A 22,403-nucleotide genomic window follows, 5' to 3' on the forward strand; every position below is an offset into this window, starting at 1 on the left:
TGAATGGTGGAAAGTTCTGTGATATTAAACTGCTGTGTCTACTAACTTTTGATTCTAGGAAAACCGGGTCCCAGATTGGTGTAAAAAGTGAAGGGGAATGTAAGAGCAGTAATCCAGAGCAGGTGAGGTCAAATGTCAGCGTGATGGGAAATACTGGGAGGCTAACTTCAAATAGGAAGTAGGTGCTCTCCTCTTCCTTCTTAGGTGGGAGCCTTGGAAGGAAGTAATTCTTGCTTTATGTGAAATGGAATACCCAGTACTGCCCACTAATATGAAAAAGCTAATTATAGTCTCTGAAACTGGATCAGATTACTTTGGTGGTTAGATCTTTCAATCTATTTCTGCTTTCTATAAAAAAAAAAAAAAAAAAAAAAGAAGAAGAAGAAATAAAAAGGAAACTACATGTGTAGTAGAAAGGGCACAACACTTCAGTCACTTAGCCTGAGTTAAAACCCCAGCAGTGTCACTTGCTGTTCGGAGACCTTGGACAAATTACTTAACCTAAAATGAGATTTGAACTAAATAGATTTTTTTTCTATGATACAATTTTGTGAGCCTGTGATGGCAGAGGAAGGGGAAGGAAGAAAGGATCTCATGCATGTCACACTTGTCTTTTTCCAGGTGAATGATTTTCCTAATTTTCAAGGTCTGATGCCCCTTTTATAAGCTTCCAGAGCACCTGAGGTTACTTCCACCAAGTCATTTAGCATCATGCAATTTTAAATGTCTCTTTTTTATCACATAGGAGATTGGGAGCAAGTTGATGGCAAGGACTGTGCTCTGTCTGAGTTCTGGCACATAGTAGGTTATCTGTTTACTAAATAAATGAATAAACAAGTAAAAAAGTTTTATATTTAACCACATGAATTATCGAGTACTTACTGAGCTACATCTACACAGCTGGTACTGCTCTAAGTGGCCCATAGCAATGTCAGCGGGACTGAGTTCTATAAAATTTCTGAAAACAGTGTTGTCAGCATTACAGTCTTGGTAAGTTTCAAGTTCTTTTCCCGGTTCTTCAGGATGTATGCAGTGCTTTTCGGCCCTTTGTTAAAGATGGAAGACTTGGATGCACAAGGGAAAATGATCCTGTTCTTGGTCCTGATGGGAAGACGCATGGCAATAAGTGTGCGATGTGTGCTGAGCTGTTGTAAGTAGCATCATCCCCTGGTGGACTTCATGACGATGCATTTGGTTGCTGTCCTGAGAATCACTCTGCAGAGAGATAAAATCCTTTTCATGAAGCACGCAATTCTTTGTCTTTACAATGTGAAACAGCCTTTCTCACAGAAAGGCTTCTTTTCTTTTTCTTCTTATCATTGATTGAAGTTTCTTAAAAGGAGAGAATAAGGTGGTCATGTTAGTTATTAAATTCAAGACTCTTATTTCTTTTAAATTACAGTAATTTGAAAATGCATAGTGTTTTATAAGGCACAATATTTTAAAATTTAGAAATCACTTTCATATGGAATGATCTAGGTCAGTCGTTTGACATCCGTTGCTTCATTTGGGCATATGTAGAGACCCTTCCTGAGTAATGTGAGGCTAATTAAAATAATAATAGTAATAATGCCATGTGTCTGAATCTATTTATTAGCTTAAAAAGTGGAATGCGGATCATTATGAAAGGAAGGACTATTGGGTTAATCTTTATCTGAGTGCCTGGCAGTGCTTGGGCATTAAAGACACAGATGTGGATAAGATCTAATTAGTCTTTCATATTCTGGCTGTTAAACAAGGTTTAGACTCTCTAATTCATGTGCCAACAAGCCTTAAATTGCTATATTTACATCACTGGAACTTTAAAATCAGGACAGAAATTTAACTGATTAGCAAACGTCACACCTGCCTTTGAAAATTACAGTTAGTCCTTGTAGAATTCAAGGACATGTCCAATCAGGTTTACAAAACGGTGATGATAACTGGTTTCCAGACAGGAAATCAGCCTGATTTCCACTTTCTTATCTAGGAAACATGTTCTCTCAATGTTGAAATCTGCCCTAATTCTGTGGGGTTTTTTTTTTCTTTTTATGCATTATGTGAAAAGGGGAATTTGACCTCTCTAACTCCTGGTTTCTTACTCTGTGGAACTGAGATAGCCACACCTATCTCCAGAATGAGACGCTAATCAAATGATAGATGTGAAAGGGCTTAAAGCTCAATTCAAATGTAGCTTTCATTAACAACTTAGTACTTTTACATGAAAGCAAACAAATACTTTACAAGGTATACAAAGTTATACTTAAGGGTGTGGATGGCAATGTCTCAAATGCTCAGTTTGGTTTCACCCTTGTCACAGCATTATTTTAAAGCTCTTGGTTCTGCCTGTTAAAGGGAATTTTCCTGACAATCTTCTGTTTGTCAATCAAGGTGTCACACCCATTCAGTTTTACAGAACAAAGCTTCTAATTGACTGTCAGTGAGTCAGTTTCACACCCTTTCTTACTATAGGCAAGAAAGCTAATTTACAGAAAGCAAGTTTCCCAGATCCACTGTTGCCAGCTTTCTTTCTTTCCTTATCTTTGGCAATTTCTCTGGCTCAGGCATTGAAGATGGAAATGCTTGTCTCTTGTAAGTGGATCATTTTCAGAAATTCCTAGCAGAGGATATGAAAGTGTTTAGCACAGGCCTGAGGATACTGAAAATATGATTGAGTCATAAACTGACCAACTATTTACTTTTCTTAACAGTTTAAAGGAAGCTGAAAATGCCAAGCAAGAGGGTGAAACTAGAATCCGACGAAATGCTGAAAAGGTAAAATGACTCACCAACACAATTTTGTTCTTGTGGCCATAAATATTAACAAATTTATGCCTAAACCTTTGAGTAATGAAATAAAGTCATTGTCTTTTATTATTATATAGATACTTTTCTTAATATCAAAATTCCCCAAATTGACTATTCCTAGAATATTAATCATTAGATTCAGATTTAAAACAGCATTTCCTACTTAAGGCCCAAAATGTGCAATTTCCACCTGTGTTTCTCCAGTCCTCTAGCCCCCAAGAGAAGATATAAGATAGAAAGTTTATACAAACCAAATTCTGCTTAATTTCTAGCAGCCTTCTTTTTGGTTTAGTGTAAACCCATTTTACTCTGAATAAATTGTTTAAAAATGGCAATGTAATATAAATTAAACAGGAATAATTTTAAAATAGTGAGAGTGTTTTAAACACTATATCCACTAGTGCATTTTATGTGTAATTAAATTGACACAAGTTGAAGTTATTCACTTTGCCATTGTGATTATTCTGTTCAGAAAAACCTACATTTACAAAGGTCTTGGTTCTGCTTAAAAAAAAAAGACAAATTTTTAGATTGTGTTTTAAAAAATATCCTTAAAATTATTTTTTTGAAATTACTTGATAATTTAATTATTCAATCTAGTATAAAAAGTTTTGAATAAGCACTTCAGGTAATGCAGCCTGGATTTCTTAAATCACCTACTTTCAATGAGAGGGATAGCAGTTTCTTTGCTAAATGGCTAACCTTTTGTTGAGAAGTCAGAACACCTGAGTTTTAGCCTTGGTTTTGCCATGCTCTGGGTGTGGGAGACTAAGTAAATAATCATCCTGGGCCTTAGTTTTCTTGTCAGCAATGTAAAGAGGTTGAATAAATGACCTGAATTTTACCTTCCTGTTGGACTGTGATTCTACATCCTGCACACTTTTGTGCTAATGCAAGTGCACTCCTTTTGGCAGATCGTAGGGCTTATGTTTTCCTAAAGGAAGAAACAAGCCCACCTTTTGGTAGTCAAGAGCTAGCCCTTCAGTTCATAATGCTTATTTAATGAAGCAAAGCTCTCAACCTATATAGGGTATTAAAGGTTTACATTTAGGAAAACTAAGTATTCAGAACCATCTACAGTTTACCATTTACACTTGCCAAGGATTGAAAAGGAATTCTTTTGTGGTGGTTGTTAAATTTCAGTCTAAAACTTTGGGTCATCCTGTGATACTTAACATTTTATTACTTCATAAACACAGAGAGTTCTCCTTTGTTTTTCATTAGATCTCTGTACTTCCCTCTTCCTCTCTGTGGCTAGGGTCATTGTTTTGGTGGGGTCACTGGGCATGATGGTGTGAATAGGACTGCTTTATTGTGATGGCTCAATATGTTCCCTATAATTAACTTGTCACTAGGTTGCATACGCAGTGTTTCTTCAGAATCTCCTTGGATGAATCACAACTTATAAACTGAAATTATCATTGTTTCTTTTATGAGAATCATTGAGCATTAATTTTTTATACCATGTTATGATTATCAGGTGACTGTCTTCTGCTTCTCTATTTCTAGATTGTTACAACCATGAGATTTGGAGCACGTCCATTGCTTCTCCAAAAATAAATATCTTCTTAATAGGAAGCAGTTAGGATTCTCTGTTAAAGCATCCCAATGGAATTTGAATTTTTTTTTAAAAAAAACCAAAGAATGCTAGATCTAGAAAAGGTCCTACAGAGCATCTGTTCCAAAAACCTCATTGTAGAAGTAGTAACATAGTGGTTTCAAAGAAGAAGGGACTTTGGTGTGGTCTCCCAGTTGGGTGAGAGGCACAATCTAGTGGCCTAGGTCATTTGACTCCGAGCCATGCTCTTTATGCACATGTTTTCTTGCCTGAAATTGAATGACGAAGGTCACACAGTTGAAAAGAAAGTTACAGGCCAGGATTTTTTGTAGGTCATATTATAGTACTATATCTCACCACAAAATGTTTAATGACATAGAGATCCCCAAGCCTAGAGTAGCTTAGAGTATCATTTTTTTTGTGAAGTTTAGCCCTCATCACATAGTAGAGTTTTCAAAACACAGAAAGTAGCCTGAAAGTATTGAACCAAAGCATCAGGAAATCTGAAAACAAATCTTTCTTGGATTTTTCTTGGTGGGGGAAAGTCAGTCTTTTTTAGCTTTTCTAAATCAGTATCAGTCTTGATGATCTATCCGTCTAAAGTGAGGGTGAAAGGAAATTAGATCTACTCTCTCTCTACAATGTCAGAAATTATTATGGATAAAGAAGGCAGAATACACAAAAATTATCCACAGATCCATAGAGAAAATCAACTAAAGTAAGCATAACACTGTTGGATAACATCTTGTTTCTTTATACTTACAAACTTAGTTGGATTATTCTTGACTTGATCCATATTAAGTCACTTTTAGACATCTCATCTTCTCACAGCTTTTTTTCCTTTTTTGGTGTGATTTGGCTGCTGCATTTTGTTGTGTTTGTGCTGGAACCTCATGAAAGATATCCCCTGACCCCTACTGATTTGAAAGTTAAAAAGAAATACCTAGTTTTAATCCAAGAAAACTCTTGGTCAGCCTTATTTTTTCCGAGGCTCTTTTTTATCTTTTAATAAACATACCACACAACAGATACAAGTGCCAAGTAGTTGACAATATAATTACTATTTCTTAGTAATCCTCATTAATATGTTGTATGTATTTGCCAACTTCTAGACCTGATGTTTTGTGGTAATAAATCTATTATAAAGTTTCTAGATTAAAAAGTAGAAAAACAGTAAATAAAATTACTTGTTGGCTGGATGTGTTGGTTCACGCCTATAATTTCAACACGTTGGGAGGCCAAGGCAGGAAGATTACTTGAGCCAAGGAATTCAAGACCAGCCCGGGCCACATGATGAGATCCAGTCTCTACCAAAAAGGAAAAAATATAGCCGGGTGTGGTGGTGCATGTCTGTAGTCCCATTTAGTTAGGAAGCTGAGGTGGAAGGATCTCAGCCTAGAGGTTAGAGGCTTCAGTGAGCCATGATCATTCCCCTGCAATCCACCCTGCGCAATGCAGCAAAATCCTGTCTCAAAAAATAAAATATCCTGAAATGAAATGAAGTAAAATACATATAATTGTCTTTTCAAAGGATTTTTGCAAGGAATATGAAAAACAAGTGAGAAATGGAAGACTTTTTTGTACACGGGAGAGTGATCCAGTCCGTGGCCCTGACGGCAGGATGCATGGCAACAAATGTGCCCTGTGTGCTGAAATTTTGTGAGTATAGAAGCGGTTTTTTCAGAGTGATTCAAAGGGTGGGAGTGGAGATTGATTGGATTGATGAGTAAAAATAACTTTGAAAGGAAGCTTTGTTGTTGAGAACCATCTGGGCAGTTTTATGTCCTCCACAAATCATAATGCCACCTAGTGAGTAGGCGCTACTGATGTTTGTCTATTTCTGAAGAGAAACGGATTCCATTTTCCAGTTGAAATATTGACTTACAGCATACTTCTTAACATTCCCCTGTGACCGTGACCTACGTGAACCTCTTTGTGAACTAATTCTAGTATAGAATGGGCGTAAAAGCAGGTACCACGACTTCGATTGTTTTTCTTCAGTAATTATCCCATAGTAACAGTGTTGATGGAACACTCTTAGATACTTCAGGTTTATACATTAATTGGATTACTCATATCTTTTTATCTGGGACATATGACCTTGGGAGAAGGGCAAATCTCACAACATACAAATTATCACATTTATGAAAATGTCTTAGATGACATCTCATGACACTTTCGGCTTCTCTAGCTCTACAAGCCTTTTCCTGTGTCCTGTCCTATGCCAGTTCCTCCCAGTCTTAGCCAGCTGATGATGTCCCCTTCTCTTGTAGATTACATTTCAGATTATCTTTCCTTGGATAAGAACTCCTAAAGTCCTTCCCTAATTGAAATTAAATTCTCATAATCCTTAGTAATTGTCTTTTCTAACCACCATCACAGTTGGCAATTATACAATTATTTCTCCAAGTATTTGTTGACTTTCAGTCTTTTCTACCAGCCTCAAGAACTACAAGAGGGCAGGGTATGTGCTTGTATTATATACTCCTGCATGCCCAGGGCCCAGCAAATGCTTGCCCAAAAAACCATAATTACTCACTAAATGAATGAATGAAGATCTCCCACTCTCAAGAAGCTTAAGTTCAGTAGCAGAAATAAGCCATGGACATGTGCACATATTTATATATTGCAAAATAGAATAAAAACTGCTGTGTAAGAGAAGACTATTCAGATACAAAAACATAGCAATAGACATAGTGCTCATTTGTATTTGGGAACTGGAATGTCTTCTTCAAAAAGGTAGAATTTAAGCTGAAGAGTTTTAAATTTCTTTTAAGAAAGGGAGATGAGAAAAAAGATCATTTAGTGGAAGGAAATCGTATAAAGGTGAAATTAAAGGGTTTTTTTGGGAGGATTTGAGATGTTTTTAAAGTGTTTGTACTAAAACTCAGGACAACTTGGATATTTTTCCATCTGTACCTAATGACTATTTTGTAACATGAAGATCGGAAGCATCTCTACTCATTTATTTTACTTTTTCCAGCAAGCGGCGTTTTTCAGAGGAAAACAGTAAAACAGATCAAAATTTGGGAAAAACTGAAGAAAAAACTAAAGTTAAAAGAGAAATTGTGGTGAGAATCAGTTTGATTACTCTAGTTACAACTTGTGTGTGTGTGTGGGGTGTGTGTGTGAGAGAGTGCATATTAGGTAGTATGCACTTTCAATATTGTTTAATATTTTCCACACTACTAGTAGGTTTACTGGAAACTAATTTATAGTTATTGTTTTATGAAACGTAGATTAAAAAATTATGGCATTACAATTTCTAGCTGTATATGGAGGAAATTAATCAAGTCACATTAATAATATAGTTTTGCACTCCTAAATGAAGGTGAAATATCAAAACATTGTCTGAATTCAAAGTGTGATATGTAGTCTTCGATGTGTGGTAGCTATTGTGAAGGTATTTATTTCAAAAACAATATCAATGTTGAATTTTAACGTGCTTCCCTTTAAATTATACTGTTCTCTGCTTTCTAAGCATCTTTTAACTAGTCACCTGTCTGTTTTTCTACTGCTACCCTCTTAGCTCAGACACTTAATAGTTTTCTTTTGCATTGATGTATTGGCATCGTACCTGGTCTGTACACTGTTGGTCTCCATCTTTCTCAATCTTCAAGATTTAATTCATCCTCCATGTTGTTTTCATATTTCATAGAATATGAAAACAAAAACTATGGTTCCACGAGTCAGCAACGCTATAAAATTCCAATGTTTGAAGATATTCTAGAGTATATTCAGACCATTTCATTTCTTATAGAAACCCTAACTTATTTCTTACAGACAGTTTTCCAGACTTCTATGATGTGTAGTCAACAGTTCTCCTAAGTAAGCCACTCCATCAGGCCACCTTCTGCCAGTGTAACTCCATTTTCTTTCTTTCTCTTTTTCTTTTTCTTTTTTTTTTGAAGACAATTTCTTTCTTTTTTTTTTTCTCTGTCACCCAGGCTGGAGTGTAGTGGTGGGATCATGGCTCACTGCAGCCTTGACCTCCCACTCTCAAGCTATCCTCACACCTCAGCTTTCCAAAGTGCTAAGATTACAGGCATGAGCCACTACACCTAGCCTAAGCCTCATTTTGAACTGCTTTCTTCCCCTCGGTCCTGGGTTACCAAGGTCAAATATCTGTCAACTACTATTTTATCATTTATTTCCAATTTTATCCTTCCTTCCCTTTCTTCCTTTCCTTTCTCCTTTTTCTTTTTCTTCTCTCTATTCTTTTTTCTCTTTTCCTCCCTCTCTCTCTTTCTCTCTTTTTTATAATATAATTACTGTTCTAACTTCAGTCCCTAGTCAATCAAATCCTCCACACATCTGGTTGATAACCTTTGTAAAACAAAGATTTGATTTTACCATTTTCTGCTATAAACATTTATAATTTTCCCATTGCCTAAAAGTAATATCCAAATTCCTTTCAAAGTTTAGTGGTCTTTGATTTTCAAGGTCTCCTTTTGACCATTTCCCAAATATTCTTCTCTTTATCCAACTGATTATTTAGCCACTATATTCATAAATATGTTAGATTACCTCAAAATAACATGTTCTTTCACACCCCTGTGTGTTTGTCCATTTAATTCCTCTTGGATGGCCTTTTTCCACATTATGTTCCTGAATATATTCTCAAGATAGAACTTAGACATAAGTTCCCTGAACTTCCGTGAATTATTCTTTTCATTGTACTTGTACACACTTAATTCAGACTAGTGTTATATTTCTTAGCTTTTTATATTGCAATTACTTACCTTTTCCATTTGACTGATAAAGAACATAAATATAAATAAATCATATTTCTATTTATATATTCCTAACTTAAGCATTCATTGAAGATGTAAATGGATATTACAAGGAGAGAAATACCACAATTTTTGGATGGTCCTAAATCTTAGAAGTTTTATTTTTCATCCTTAATTTCTCTTTTTCAATTTCTTTGTAAAACAACATTTAACATTCATACATAGAAAACAGAACTATATCTAAACTTTTTCTTATTTATTATTCAGAAACTCTGCAGTGAATATCAAAATCAGGCAAAGAATGGAATACTTTTCTGTACCAGAGAAAATGACCCTATTCGTGGTCCAGATGGGAAAATGCATGGCAACTTGTGTTCCATGTGTCAAGCCTACTTGTGAGTATAGAATTTTAGAATGTCAAAGAAAGAAGGGATCTTGCAGGTAATTTAATAGAAACAGCTTCTTTCATAGATGGGGAAACCGTGGCTCAAGACAGGGAAGTGAGTTGAAAACGTTACATGGAAAATATCAGTAATAGAGCTGGGAGTAAGTACCTAGAGTTATTTGTTTTAAGACGCCTTGTTCCTCTGACACTCCCTCTTTTAGCACTGGAATGTCCTGACAAACATGGACTTGTACAAGTAGTAGATGCCCCCTTGCTCCTGAAACTTCACACTTTAGCCTGTTTTAGCAATTTATAGGTGTCTCATCTTCCATGGGAGTTAAGAGTCCAAAGGTGGCGCTTAATGTATAAATGGAATAAAGTCAAAATTCCCATGAAACAACACTAAACTCCTATAAAATTACAATGGGTATTATTTTATGTAATGCAACATTTCTCAATAAGTTAGAATGGACAGTTTTCTTTCAAAATTTATGATAGCTCTTTATTTGGCTGAGCTCAAATTAAGTATTTAACTTATATTTAGAATCTATGGCTTTTTTTGTTTTGATTGACAACTACATATGGTTGAAATATCATCAGTTAACTGTACATACTGTGCAATTCCATTGTACAAAGCAAATTTAGGCTTGTTTTATCAGTATATGGAAATTATTGTGGTTTTTTTTTTTTCACATCTTGTCCTTTAGATGAAACAGCTATAAGTAAGCAAAATATTTAAGTTGAAAGCAAAGCTAGGGTACACATGGTGTGGTAGATAGACCATGGTCTTGAGGGAGGAGACCTTGGTTGTAGTCATATCCTGAGATGTAGCAAAGGCCCCCTCTACCTCTCATCTTCTCTGATTAACAAGGGGATGAGTAGATGTACTTTGTTAAGGCCACTTTCAGCCTTCAGGTTATGCCACCATGATTTTAGTTTTGGTGCCTCTGTTATGAACATTGATGATGCTCCTTTTCTTACTATGGGCAAGAAAACTAATTTACAGAAAGCAAGTTTCCCAGATCCACTATTGCTGTCTTTCTTTCAACATTAAACAGACACTATGAAAAAATCATAGCACCATACTATCTGGGAGGATATTTTGTTGCTTCTCATTGATATGCAGTGATAAAGGGACAAAATTGTTCCACTCTAAGGAGGGAGAACAGTTGACAGTGCAAGGATGTGGAGAAATCATGGCATGTGTTTGTTCCTAATGGATCTGCTTCTTTTTCCCTCTTATTCAGCCAAGCAGAAAATGAAGAAAAGAAAAAGGCTGAAGCACAAGCTAGAAACAAAAGAGAATCTGGAAAAGCAACCTCATATGCAGTGAGTGGAATCCATCCAATAAATCCTATTTGGTGCTATAATTTGAACAAATTTTAAGAGCCTAAAGGGTGAGATTTTGCCCTGCAGAAATCCCCAGAATATCTTAACTCTTCAATCTGGGGATGGTATTGAGATGAATTATATGGGAAGATTGATCCGTTCTTGCTGATTCAAAACTAAACTAACTCTGCAAAAAAAAAAAAAAAAAAAAAAAAAAAATTGTTTAAAAGCTGAAAAACTGAGTTCTACTTCTACTTTTATCACTTATAGACTGTTAGCTTTTGCTAACTACTTTCCAGAGAAATTCTACATGTATGCTTTCTACATATGAGTTTCTGATATTTCACGTCTAATTTGAGATAAAAAATACCTTGATTCCCCCACCAAAGCATGATTTTTATTCCTGAAATATTACAATATTAGTTTCCAAAGCCTCAGCTCAGTTATCATCACCAATGGTTTTCATGATAAAAGTCTCCTAATTTTCACTCTGGATTCTATCCTTTCCCTTGCCCAACCAGTCTCCCTAACATAGCTGGAGTAATGTTTCAAAATGTAAATAAGATCATGATATTGCTCTGCTTAAAACCCATAAGCAGCTCATCATCAAATACAGGATACGCTTTAATCCCGTTATCTCTCCTCTTATTTTTATCCTTATCTCCATTCAGAAAATCATGCTCTGCTATGTGCCATGTCTTTTCCTACCTGTGTTTTTCAGCTAGTTTTATTTTCATAAACCTGTGTGCGTATTTCCCAATTCATTTTTTTTGCCTAGTCAAATCCTATTTACACTTCCACAGTCTCACCTAAATTGTTCTTGCTCCCTGACACCTTCCCTGGTTTCCTCTGAGTTCTCAGATTTTCTTGTACCCTGTATGTTTGTACTCATTTTATTCTGTTTATAGTGGAATTTGCTTATATATTGCTTGTATTATATCAGGATATTGTGCTATGTTTTATTTTTTCCTATCTCTCAGCATATGATGTTTTTCTTGTTGTTGAATTGAATTTTACATTTGAGAAAAACACAATTAAAATCCTCAGCTCAAGGAGATATAACATTAGTTTCTGCCAGTGTAGATGTTTGAACCTTCTGCTTTAAGAAGAAATGAAATATATGGCCAACTTACTTCTTCTATCTCGGCAGGAGATTTGCAGTGAATATCGAAAGCTTGTGAGGAACGGAAAACTTGCTTGCACCAGAGAGAACGATCCTATCCAGGGCCCAGATGGGAAAGTGCATGGCAACACCTGCTCCATGTGTGAGGTCTTCTTGTGAGTAGCACTGCAGCTGGGAACATGGAGGAATGATTTTGTTCTTTCTATTTCATTTCCATGTTCAATTATGGGAGGGCCACTTCAACATAAAAATGAAAGAATTAAAGCATATTTAGAGAAACTGTCTGATTGGAGACATGTATTTGAAAATCCACGTCCTTTGAAGATTGTTAAGACTTCACACTTAAGCAAGGAGAAAGTCATAATCTTGAAATATTCAAGTAGTTTTGTTTTTTAAGTGTGGAAACAGGACAAGTTCTAGCTTATCTCCATGAATAAAAGTGAGGCCAATGGGCCAAAGGATGAAAGCCCTGGAAGACAGGTTCCAACTGGATGCCAGGAAGAACTTCCTAACAGTTTGAGGATTTCAAAGATGGATGATTTACTATGGAATTCCAAGGATGATATAAGTACAGACTTTACAGGCAGATTAAAGCAAAGGCTTGGGAGTCATTAGAGATACAGTAATGAGCACTGGAAATTTAGAAAACCACCTCTGGACTAGGGTTTAAATCCGAAGTCTGTACTTATTATTTCTATATCTTCAGGTGAGTTATGCATTCCGTCTGTCAGTTTATTTGTACGTTGGGGATATAATAGTAGTTTTGTAATGCAATTGTGAGGATTTCACAGTGTAAGCACAGGGTTAGGCACATCACATTAAAACAATTTAATCGTTGTTAAGTGTAAAATTAAATTACATTTGAGATCACTTCTAATATGGTGATTCTATGATTTTTACTTATCTCTTCTTAACCATCCTTTTGTAGCCAAGCAGAAGAAGAAGAAAAGAAAAAGAAGGAAGGTGAATCAAGAAACAAAAGACAATCTAAGAGTACAGCTTCCTTTGAGGTGAGTGTATCTATCTCCTCCAACAACTCAGAGGGATATGGCCCTGAGGATCCACAGATCATGTTCAGGGAACACGTACATTCCTTAAAATTGTATGAAACAATTGTACAGTTTGTGTTTTCATATGTGTTTGCATGTGTGCAGTTATACATGTGCATATATGACTATTTCTTGGTTGATGGGTTCATTGTTTTTATCACTTAAAAAATCCATGCCTTCAAATTTAATCATTCTAAAATAAGCCAATTGCTAATCCTTGTTTAAGAAAAGAAGTACAAGCTTTAGCTATTTTTGCAATCTGATTCAACCTATATTCAACACTTTCAACTTCCTGCCTCAATTTCACAGGAGTTGTGTAGTGAATACCGCAAATCCAGGAACAACGGACGGCTTTTTTGCACCAGAGAGAATGACCCCATCCAGGGCCCAGATGGGAAAATGCATGGCAACACCTGCTCCATGTGTGAGGCCTTCTTGTGAGTAGGGCAGTAGCCCCATAGCATCTGAGGATTGAGCAGTGGGAATTTCCATGGGAAGTTTTCAAACCATTGTGAATAATGCATTTTCTTCTTCAGTGTAGCATTCAGTTTTGGGTGTCATATTTAAATGGACTAAAAACAAACAACAGCAACAATAAAACAAGTGGAGGGCTTTCTATTTTGATATAAAGAGATGCAGAATAAGCCAGACACAGAAAAACATATAATGTGTGAACTCTCTTATATGTGGGATCTAAAAAAAGCTAACTCATAGTAGAGTAGGATGGTGCTTACAAGAGAATGCGAGTAGGGAAGGATGAGGGTTGGGAATGAGGAAATGTTAATCAAAGGGTGCAAAGTTTTAGTTAAGCAGGAGGAATAAGTTTATGGAATGTATTGGAGAGCACGGTGACTACAGTTAATAATAATGTATCATATATTTCAAAAATATTTAAAAAGTAAATTATAAATGTCCTTACACCTTCCCAAAAAAGATAAGTATCATGAGACAACTATATAAATTGCTTGATTTAATCATCACAATGTATACATATACCAAAACATCACACTGAATTCAATTAATATGTACAATTATTATTTGTCAAGTAAGAACACAATTTAAAAAAGTGAGGTGCAGAATAATTTCTTTTATGACATTTAAAAAGTAACCTAGAATCATTCACCCAGAGAAGAGAATACTTCATGATAATTATACTAATTGCTTTTAGTTTTATGAAAACATTATCAGATGAAATAGGAAATACATATGATTACACATAAAATATTACAATGCAGGGACAATTTATGAGATTTTTTGTTCACTATCTTTCTTCCTACTTATTCTAAGTGATGTTAAGGAATATAATTAAAATGGAAAAGACCTATAGGAAGAAAGATTTGGGTTCATGATGAAGACTGACTTTGTAATAAAGTAGAGAAAGACGAATGGAGATTTTATTATGTAGGAGTTGGGAGCCTATTTATAGGGTGCCTAAAATAGATCTTTAGGATAAATGTCATGGTATGGCCAGCCCTTCAAAAATGTGACTAGGCTTTTCTTAAACTCTTGATTTTTGACTAAAAAAATACCCCATTTTATTTCCCACGTGCCAAGATTCTTAGAAAGGACTTAATTTATTTAGTCTTCTCATATAGAAAGCAATATATTCCAGCATATTTTCTCATAGCATTTGAGGCTTGGAGCACTAAAAATCTATTAGAAGGAAAGTTAAGATGATGACCATATAATTATCACAACAAACGTTTGTTGAACGTATATAATCATATGACACTTGCTAAGAGCTTTGTTACCTAATCTCATTTAATCTTCACAACAACCATATGAAATAGATGAAATCAGACAAAAAGCAAAACAGAAAACCACACTAAGGCCCAGAACAGCTGAGAATGATGGAAAAGTCAGGACAGGATATGGGACTTATAGATGAAGAAAAAGTTAATGTATTTCTTGTTGTGGGGTATAATCACTTAGCAAAGCCTTCAACCTGTTTTTTGTTCTCCCTTACATTAATCTTTCAGTAGCAAGAAACTAATTCTCCCACTTAGTGGTCATCTTTGCTGCCTCCTCTGGCAATTTTCCATTGGGGAAAGAAAATGCTGCTTAAATGTTTTAGTCAACTTAGTCTCGTGATAAAGGTTAGGTCGGTTTTCATATACGGACGTATGAACAATCCGATAATCTTGGATCTATTTTAGTCAGTTTATTTCATAAGTATGTAAGTTCTTTATTGAAAAGAAATAAGCTTTATCACCTCATGTTTTATAGATATGTTAACAAAGGTGATTGATTTTTTTTTGAGAATTATTCTACCCTCCATAGTTAATTTTTGCACACTTTCATACCATGTGAAAACAGTCTTTTAAATTTTTAAAATAGTTTTAGTTTGATCTATGTGCAAGTGTTTTGTTGATTGGGATACATTAAAACGTTTTCACAAATTATGTAATTTTTTTCTACATTTTGAACTATTTGTGTTATATATCCAATTATGCTGTAGATCCAATCCACCAAGCTCAATTTGCAACACTGTTAGTTATCCAAAATGTAACAGCTATCACTTTCACTTCATTTCCATCATATGCCTAGTTTTGGAAGGAAAGTTTCCTTTCAATAATGACAATAATGATTATGTCAATCTCTTATAACAATTATATCAATTATTTTATTTTGTACCAGGTACTGTTCTAATTGCTTTACATGTAACAACTCATTTAATGCTCTTAACATTCCAATAAGAAAGGTACTTTTATTACCTCTTCTATTCCTCCTAAACACACACTTAAAGATGAGGAAGGCACAGAGAGTTTAAGGTACTTCTTGTCTTCCTTACAGAATTTGGATCCAGAGTCTTTCCTCTTAACCACCATGCTACACTGCCTCTCAGAAGATAAATATTACCTCTCCATAAAGAGTAATCACACATGCAAAAGAATCAGCAAATAAGAAAGTACTATTGCAGTACATATACTGGGAAGTTAAACAGGTTTACTCCCTAATTCAGGGGCTTTCTCTTGCACACCATTCTCTTGAGGTAGAGTGAATCATAATTGTTTATTGTCTAATAAAATATAAACTACTATGGGTGGATATTTGGCAGTGTTTGAGAATAGTCAAAACAATAAATGATCAAGCTATGAAAGTTAAGGATCTAGTCTACTATATTAAGATCCATTTCTGGCTGGGCACGGTGGCTCACACCTGTAATCTCAGCACTTTCGGAGGCTGAAGCGGGCGGATCATGAGGTCAGGAGTTCGAGACCAGCCTGGCCAGCATGGTGAAACCCCGTCTCTACTAAAAATACAGAAAACTTAGCCGGGCATGGTGGCATGTGCCTGTAATCCTAGCTACTCGGGAGGCTGAGAGAGGAGAATTGCTTGAACCCGGGAGGTGGAGGTTGCAGTGAGCCGAGATCGCGCCACTGCACTCCAGCCTGGGTGACAGAGCCAGACTCCGTCTCAAAAAAAAAAAAAAAAAAAAAAAAAAAAAAGATCCATTTCTTCTCTCTTTTTCTTTTCGGTTTCTTACAGTCAACAAGAAGAAAGAGCAAAAGCAAAGGCTAAAAGAGAAGCTGCAAAGGTAATATTCTCAGGAATGCTGATGCTGTGCCCTGACATTTTTCATTTCTTTATAATTCTTTACTTATCCCATTAGAATAAATGTTTTCTGTTTGATTTTCATGCCTGAAATAAATGAAGAACATTTTTAACCTGAACAAAAAGGGTCTTGATTAGAAGTGTCCAGAGTACCAATTTTATTTCACAATTATTCAAATTTTGAGGTTTATTTCATAAAATGTGGAATGTTAACTTTTTGTAAGGAATTTTCCCCATATTTGGCTTTTATTAGATTTCTGTTGTTAGAGTATTAGCTTATGCCATTTACTAATTTCAATTTACATTATTCATATCTCTGTTATTTCAAATAGAGAGTATAAGATCTCATTCCAATTTACAAAATGAAAGCACATATATTATCATATTTGAGCTTTGTTACCACCCAGCTATGGAGCAAGTGGTGGTTTTCTTGCACCCAATTAAGATTATTAAGTAGGGCCTCTGACTTTCCAGTTATTTTTAGTCCACTCTCCATGCTTTTATAATTTTATACATAGCAGAGTTAAATTTATCTGTGTGGAGATGTTGAATTATTCTCATATAATAGCTACATACAAGATTTATCTTTCTTTCTTTGTTTTTTTGAGATGGAGTCTCGCTCTGTTGCCCAGGCTAGAGTGCAGTGGCGCAGATCTCGGCTCACTGCAACCTCTGCCTCCCGGGTTCAAGTGATTCTCCTGCCTCAGCCTCTCTAGTAGCTGGGATTACAGGCATGTGCCACAATGCCCAGCTAATTTTTGTTTTTTTATTTTTAGTAGAAATGGGGTTTTACCATGTTGACCAGACTGGTCTCAAACTCCTGACCTCAAGTGATTCACTCACCTTGGCCTCCCAAAGTGCTGGGATTACAGGTGTGAGCCACTGCACCCAGCCTGTTCATTCTATTTCTTAACAGTAGCCACAGTACAAACCTCATCATTACTTGGGGAAAAGTTGACACAGTTTAAAATTTACCTTCCTACTGACCTTTTTTTTTTAAAATAAGTGTTTCTACTAGGTGAAACTATCTTTTCATTGATCATTTAGAATTGAAAATGTGTTTTCATCCATTATGTTTGATCAGCTGCCAAATCCTCTTAGATATTTCCAGTGGTATTAACATATTCCTCCTTCTCTCCAGTCCTATTGTTATCCCCTTGCTTCAAATCCACATCTCCCATTCCTAGTATTTAATTTTTTAAAATCAATTTACTCCCAGAAATATGTTAGTTTCTCCAGGGATCAGACTTATTCTCTTCTCTATTTATAAAGATATGTCTTTTTAAATTTATTTATTTATTTATTTATTTCTGAGTCAGGTCTTACTTTGTTGCCCAGGCTGTAGTGTAGTGGTGCGATCAAAAGCTCACTACAACTTCGAACTCCTGGGCTGAAGTGGTCCTCCCACCTAAGCCTCCCAAGTAGCTGGGACTATAGGCACACACCACCATGCCTGGCAATTTATTTTATTTTTTTATTTTGAATTTTTCTGTAGACACAGAGTTTTGCTATTGTGTCCAGGCTTGTCTTGAACTCCTGGGCTCAAGCACTCTTGCGGTGGCCTCCTAAAGTGTTGGAATTACAGGTGTGAGCCACCATACCTGGACAAAACATATATTTATTTCTTAGGTTAAGCATGTTTTTTCTCTTCTTTCTCAGACCCCTAAAGACAAATCACAGGTAAGCAATATTCTCATTTCCTCCAGGAAGGCTTCTCATCTAAGCCTGACTATGGAATCTTCCCACCTCTGATCTTTCCTAGCTTTTATAGACCATGGTGTGCAACACAACACACACGTATGTTTTTGATGATAAATATTTTCAGATCTGCTATAATGACAGGACAATTCTGAGTTGATGTTGGAAGCTTTGTAAATACTTACTGATTTACTACTATGTGTTATCACTTTTCTTTTTACTTTTTACTCTACGTTATGTATTCCTCATAATAGGAAAAGATGCAGGAAGGATAGAAAACTACTCTGAGAAAATATTTTCTTCATTACCTAGGAAATCTGCAGTGAATTTCGGGACCAAGTGAGGAATGGAACACTTATATGCACCAGGGAGCATAATCCTGTCCGTGGCCCAGATGGCAAAATGCATGGAAACAAGTGTGCCATGTGTGCCAGTGTGTTGTGAGTGTCCACCCCATCTCTCCCACTGAATTTCTTCATCCATGATCGCCCCTGAGTCTCAGATCCTTCATGCATGTGTAGAGTATAGACTGTGAGTTATATGTTAGAAAGGTTTACAAGCAGATGGATAAGACATTAAGTAATATTGACTCATATAGTGACAATACTATTATTTATTCAATTATCCTTCTATTTTTCAATTAAGTCAAGGGAAAAGGCTCAATTTAATGCTTTTTTTTTAACACTTGATAATCTTCATTTGTAAAAAAAGCGAGAGCAGAAATTTCATGATTTGGATTGGATGATCTTTTTGATGTCTTTCCCACTCCTGACATTTTATGATTTGTTAGTCTATTCAGATAGGAGCTAAGGAGAAGCCAGCTGGATGGAGGTCTGTGGGGTCAGTACATAAAGACTATTAAAATAGCCTGAACAATAAATGGAATAGGGAGGATTGTTATTTATCCTTTCAAGGACATTACTGTGTAATGCAAACATTCGTAAGTGATTTAGTGTGGAGTAAAACCTTTAGGAAACAGGCTCATGCCCTAAATGTTTACTAAAATGTCTCCTTGTTAAGTCAGGTTCACGGCCTTCTAAGGCCTTTGTTTTGCTGAGTGGTGTAGGTAAGCCTGTGACCACAGCTCCATCGTGTGGGACAATATAGAAGTTAATTATTATCACTTCTAATTCTCCTCCTTTTTAGGCTCTTAATCTGTTCCTGAACTTAATCCTAAAATAAATGCTGAGAAAAACACTTATTTAAATAATACCTGCTGAGGTGCAAAGTTAATGTCTCCTAACTTTCACGTCTTGATCCAACCTTAAGTGGATGCCTACAATTCCCTAAAAGGAGAGGTTGACAGAGTAGAGCACTAGAAGAAAAGTAGCCTGAAATTCAAGAAGCCAGGGTTTTTCTCTCACCCATTCAATTTGCTGGTGTTGTGGTAATGACTAAATGTAGTAAATGCTAAGGATTTTCCAGCATTAACATGCTATATGTCAGTAGAAAATGGCAAGAATACCAGAATATTAGGTTTGTGTTCGACCCCCAAAGATTAGCAGTTGAATCTAATTGGACTTAAATCACTACTGCAATCCAAACCTTGAATTTCAACTTCAATATTAGCTCCATTGAAATAATATTTAAAATTTTTAGTTTAAAGTAAAGCATGGTTTATTATGATTTTGAGCCCATCATCTGACTTAGCATCACCCTTTGCTTTTATCATGGATGTGGTAGTTACTTGGAGAGGAAAAGTTTAACCAGTAAAATAAAATCAAGACAATTGTAGCTTTATTCAGAATGTTAATTAAAATTAGCGACCTACAAAAAATAAGATCACCTGAGGGCCACAGACTGATAAAGATGCGTGCTTGTTTTATAATTATTCTTCTTTAGAGGGGGAATGTAAACAGCTAAATTTATCTGTACTATTGGTCAAAGCAAAAGCACCTCTCAGACTAGATAAATTTGTATTGAAGACTGAATCTGACTATTGGTTTGGAAGATCCTCATTCCTTTTAAAAATGTACTACCAAAAAGAGTAGGGAATCATATTCAGCCTGTATCTTCTTTTTCTATTACAGCAAACTTGAAGAAGAAGAGAAGAAAAATAATAAAGAAGAAAAAGGGAAAGTTGAGGCTGAAAAAGTTAAGAGAGAAGCAGTTCAGGTAGTTGTTTGAGATCATCAGATCCACATAAATATTCAATGATCACTCTCCCTAGGGAGGGCTCCTATTCCCTCCTCCTCATTCCAGTATTCTTAGTTTCTTTGCAAACTGGGAAAATGTGTTTGGCTCCCCATATACAAGAGTACTCCCCTTTCTTTATTCAATTTATTCACACTAAATCTATTAATTGCTTGTGCAGTAGAGAGATCAATCACCATTTTCTCCCCTATTGTGTCAATGATATTACCTAAGAAAGAAGTATATATAGATTGTTATCTTACTGTCTGAATGCAGACTAATAGAGATAGATGTTCAGATTTTTCTCAAGTACACTTTTGAATATGAATATTTACCTTAAAAACAGCAACAACTAGGGATCCCACTTAATTATCTGTGAGATTTTGAGGAGATAAAAGCATCTCTGAGTCTTGAGTTTGCATTCTTTAACATCTCACATGATAGTGATAACAATGATAATTGTACATTCTTTGCTACTGTATGCATCATGGCATAAAGTTTTATGACTGATATTTGTAGTAGCCATTGAAGGGACATATTATTATCTGTATTTTATAGAAGAGGACTTGGAAGCTGACCTAAGAAGTTAAGAAATATATTTAATTAGTTACATATAATACAATTATATACTGATATATTATTTACTATATATTAACATAAACATTATATGATACAAATAATATCATATATAATTATAATTATATGTAGTTAGTAACTTGAGAACCAAGAATTGAACCAAAAGTTCTGGCTTTAAGGCCATGATGCACTTTAGATTTTACACGCTTCTGCCATTTGTATTATTCCTGCAGACTATGCCTTAGGTCCTCATTATTCTTTTCTTTTGTCCTTTTGTGATTTAGAAGAGCTCATTTCTACTGCTCTTACCTTTGCTCTCTATAATCTACTCTCAACTCTTAAGCCAAAGTAATTATTTAAAACCATAAGGCAGGTCATGCTACCCAGTGGCTTCTCATCTCACTCAAAGTAAAAATCAAGACACATGTAGTGTCTGGAAGTGCCATACATGGTCTGATCCCTGCCACTTTTCATAGGTCACATTTCCTATTATTCTACATTGTTCTCCATGCACCGGTTATACTGCCCCTTTTGGTTTCTTGGACATCCCAAGCATTGATTCATGGCTTTCTATCATGTGGTCACAAAAACAATGTGGTTAAAAAACCAGACTCTAGGCTCAGACGGTCAGGGTTCAAATTCTTGCTTCATTTCCCTACCAGTAAGGTCCTACAGTTAACATCTTCGTATATTAGCTTTCTCACTTATAAGATAAGGACATTATTATTATGTATATTATTTTTATGAAGTCCCAAGAAACTTATTAATGTATAACAGCACAGTGTCACACATATCTTAAGTAGTCACTCTGTAATATTATATTTATTGTTGTTAATGTCATTATTGGTCTAATCTCATTGTCCACTGGGGTGTTCCACACTGGAGAGTTCACCAATTCTTCAACATACAATGAACTTTACCTTCTATATGCCATTACTCACAGTCAGAATATCCCTCTTGTCTACCAAAATTCTGGCCACTTTTCATGGCTCAGACTGTGTGTTAACTGCTCCTTAAAGATTTTCCCATTTGTGCAATATACTTAATAACTCTATTACTTGTTATGCCAACAATTTAAAAAATATTTCAGTTATATTATTCATTTTATTATAACTTATAGTTGCCTCTATGTGTTTTCTTCAAAGAAATTAAAAACTCTATACTAGTTTTCCATGGTTGCGATAACAAATTAGCACACTTTAGTGGCTTAAAACAACATAAACTTCTCATTGTTCAACTCCCACTTATGAGAACACATGGACACAGGGAGGGGAACGTCACACACTGGGGCCTGTTTGGGGACTGGGGGAAAGGGGAGGGAGAACATTAGGATAAATATCTAATGCCTGAGGGGGCTAAAAACCTAGATGACGGGTTGATAGGTGCAGCAAACCACCATGGCACATGTATACCTATGTAACAAACCTGCATGCTCTGAACATGTCCCAGAACTTAAAGTAAAATAAAACAAAATAAA

At 35.5% G+C, this 22,403-nt stretch overlaps 1 protein-coding gene across 3 annotated transcripts in view; it reads left to right on the forward strand.

The window, feature by feature from the left end:
* Window positions 1–22,403, forward strand: part of SPINK5 (serine peptidase inhibitor Kazal type 5) — a 74,600-nt gene that overhangs the window by 24,207 nt on the left and 27,990 nt on the right. For all 3 annotated transcript variants that reach the window (XM_054489198.1, XM_054489200.1, XM_054489199.1), the window contains exons 6-18: window positions 59–122; window positions 1,023–1,150; window positions 2,691–2,754; window positions 5,877–6,004; window positions 7,329–7,416; window positions 9,346–9,473; window positions 10,711–10,792; window positions 11,943–12,070; window positions 12,844–12,925; window positions 13,274–13,401; window positions 16,454–16,502; window positions 18,530–18,657; window positions 20,248–20,332. In XM_054489198.1, the coding sequence (XP_054345173.1) occupies window positions 59–122; window positions 1,023–1,150; window positions 2,691–2,754; window positions 5,877–6,004; window positions 7,329–7,416; window positions 9,346–9,473; window positions 10,711–10,792; window positions 11,943–12,070; window positions 12,844–12,925; window positions 13,274–13,401; window positions 16,454–16,502; window positions 18,530–18,657; window positions 20,248–20,332 (1,282 nt within the window). The remainder of the gene's footprint in view (window positions 1–58; window positions 123–1,022; window positions 1,151–2,690; window positions 2,755–5,876; window positions 6,005–7,328; window positions 7,417–9,345; window positions 9,474–10,710; window positions 10,793–11,942; window positions 12,071–12,843; window positions 12,926–13,273; window positions 13,402–16,453; window positions 16,503–18,529; window positions 18,658–20,247; window positions 20,333–22,403) is intronic.

This window comes from Pongo pygmaeus, chromosome 4, assembly GCF_028885625.2.
Source record: "Pongo pygmaeus isolate AG05252 chromosome 4, NHGRI_mPonPyg2-v2.0_pri, whole genome shotgun sequence".
In the NCBI taxonomy this organism is placed as follows: Eukaryota; Metazoa; Chordata; class Mammalia; order Primates; family Hominidae; genus Pongo; species Pongo pygmaeus.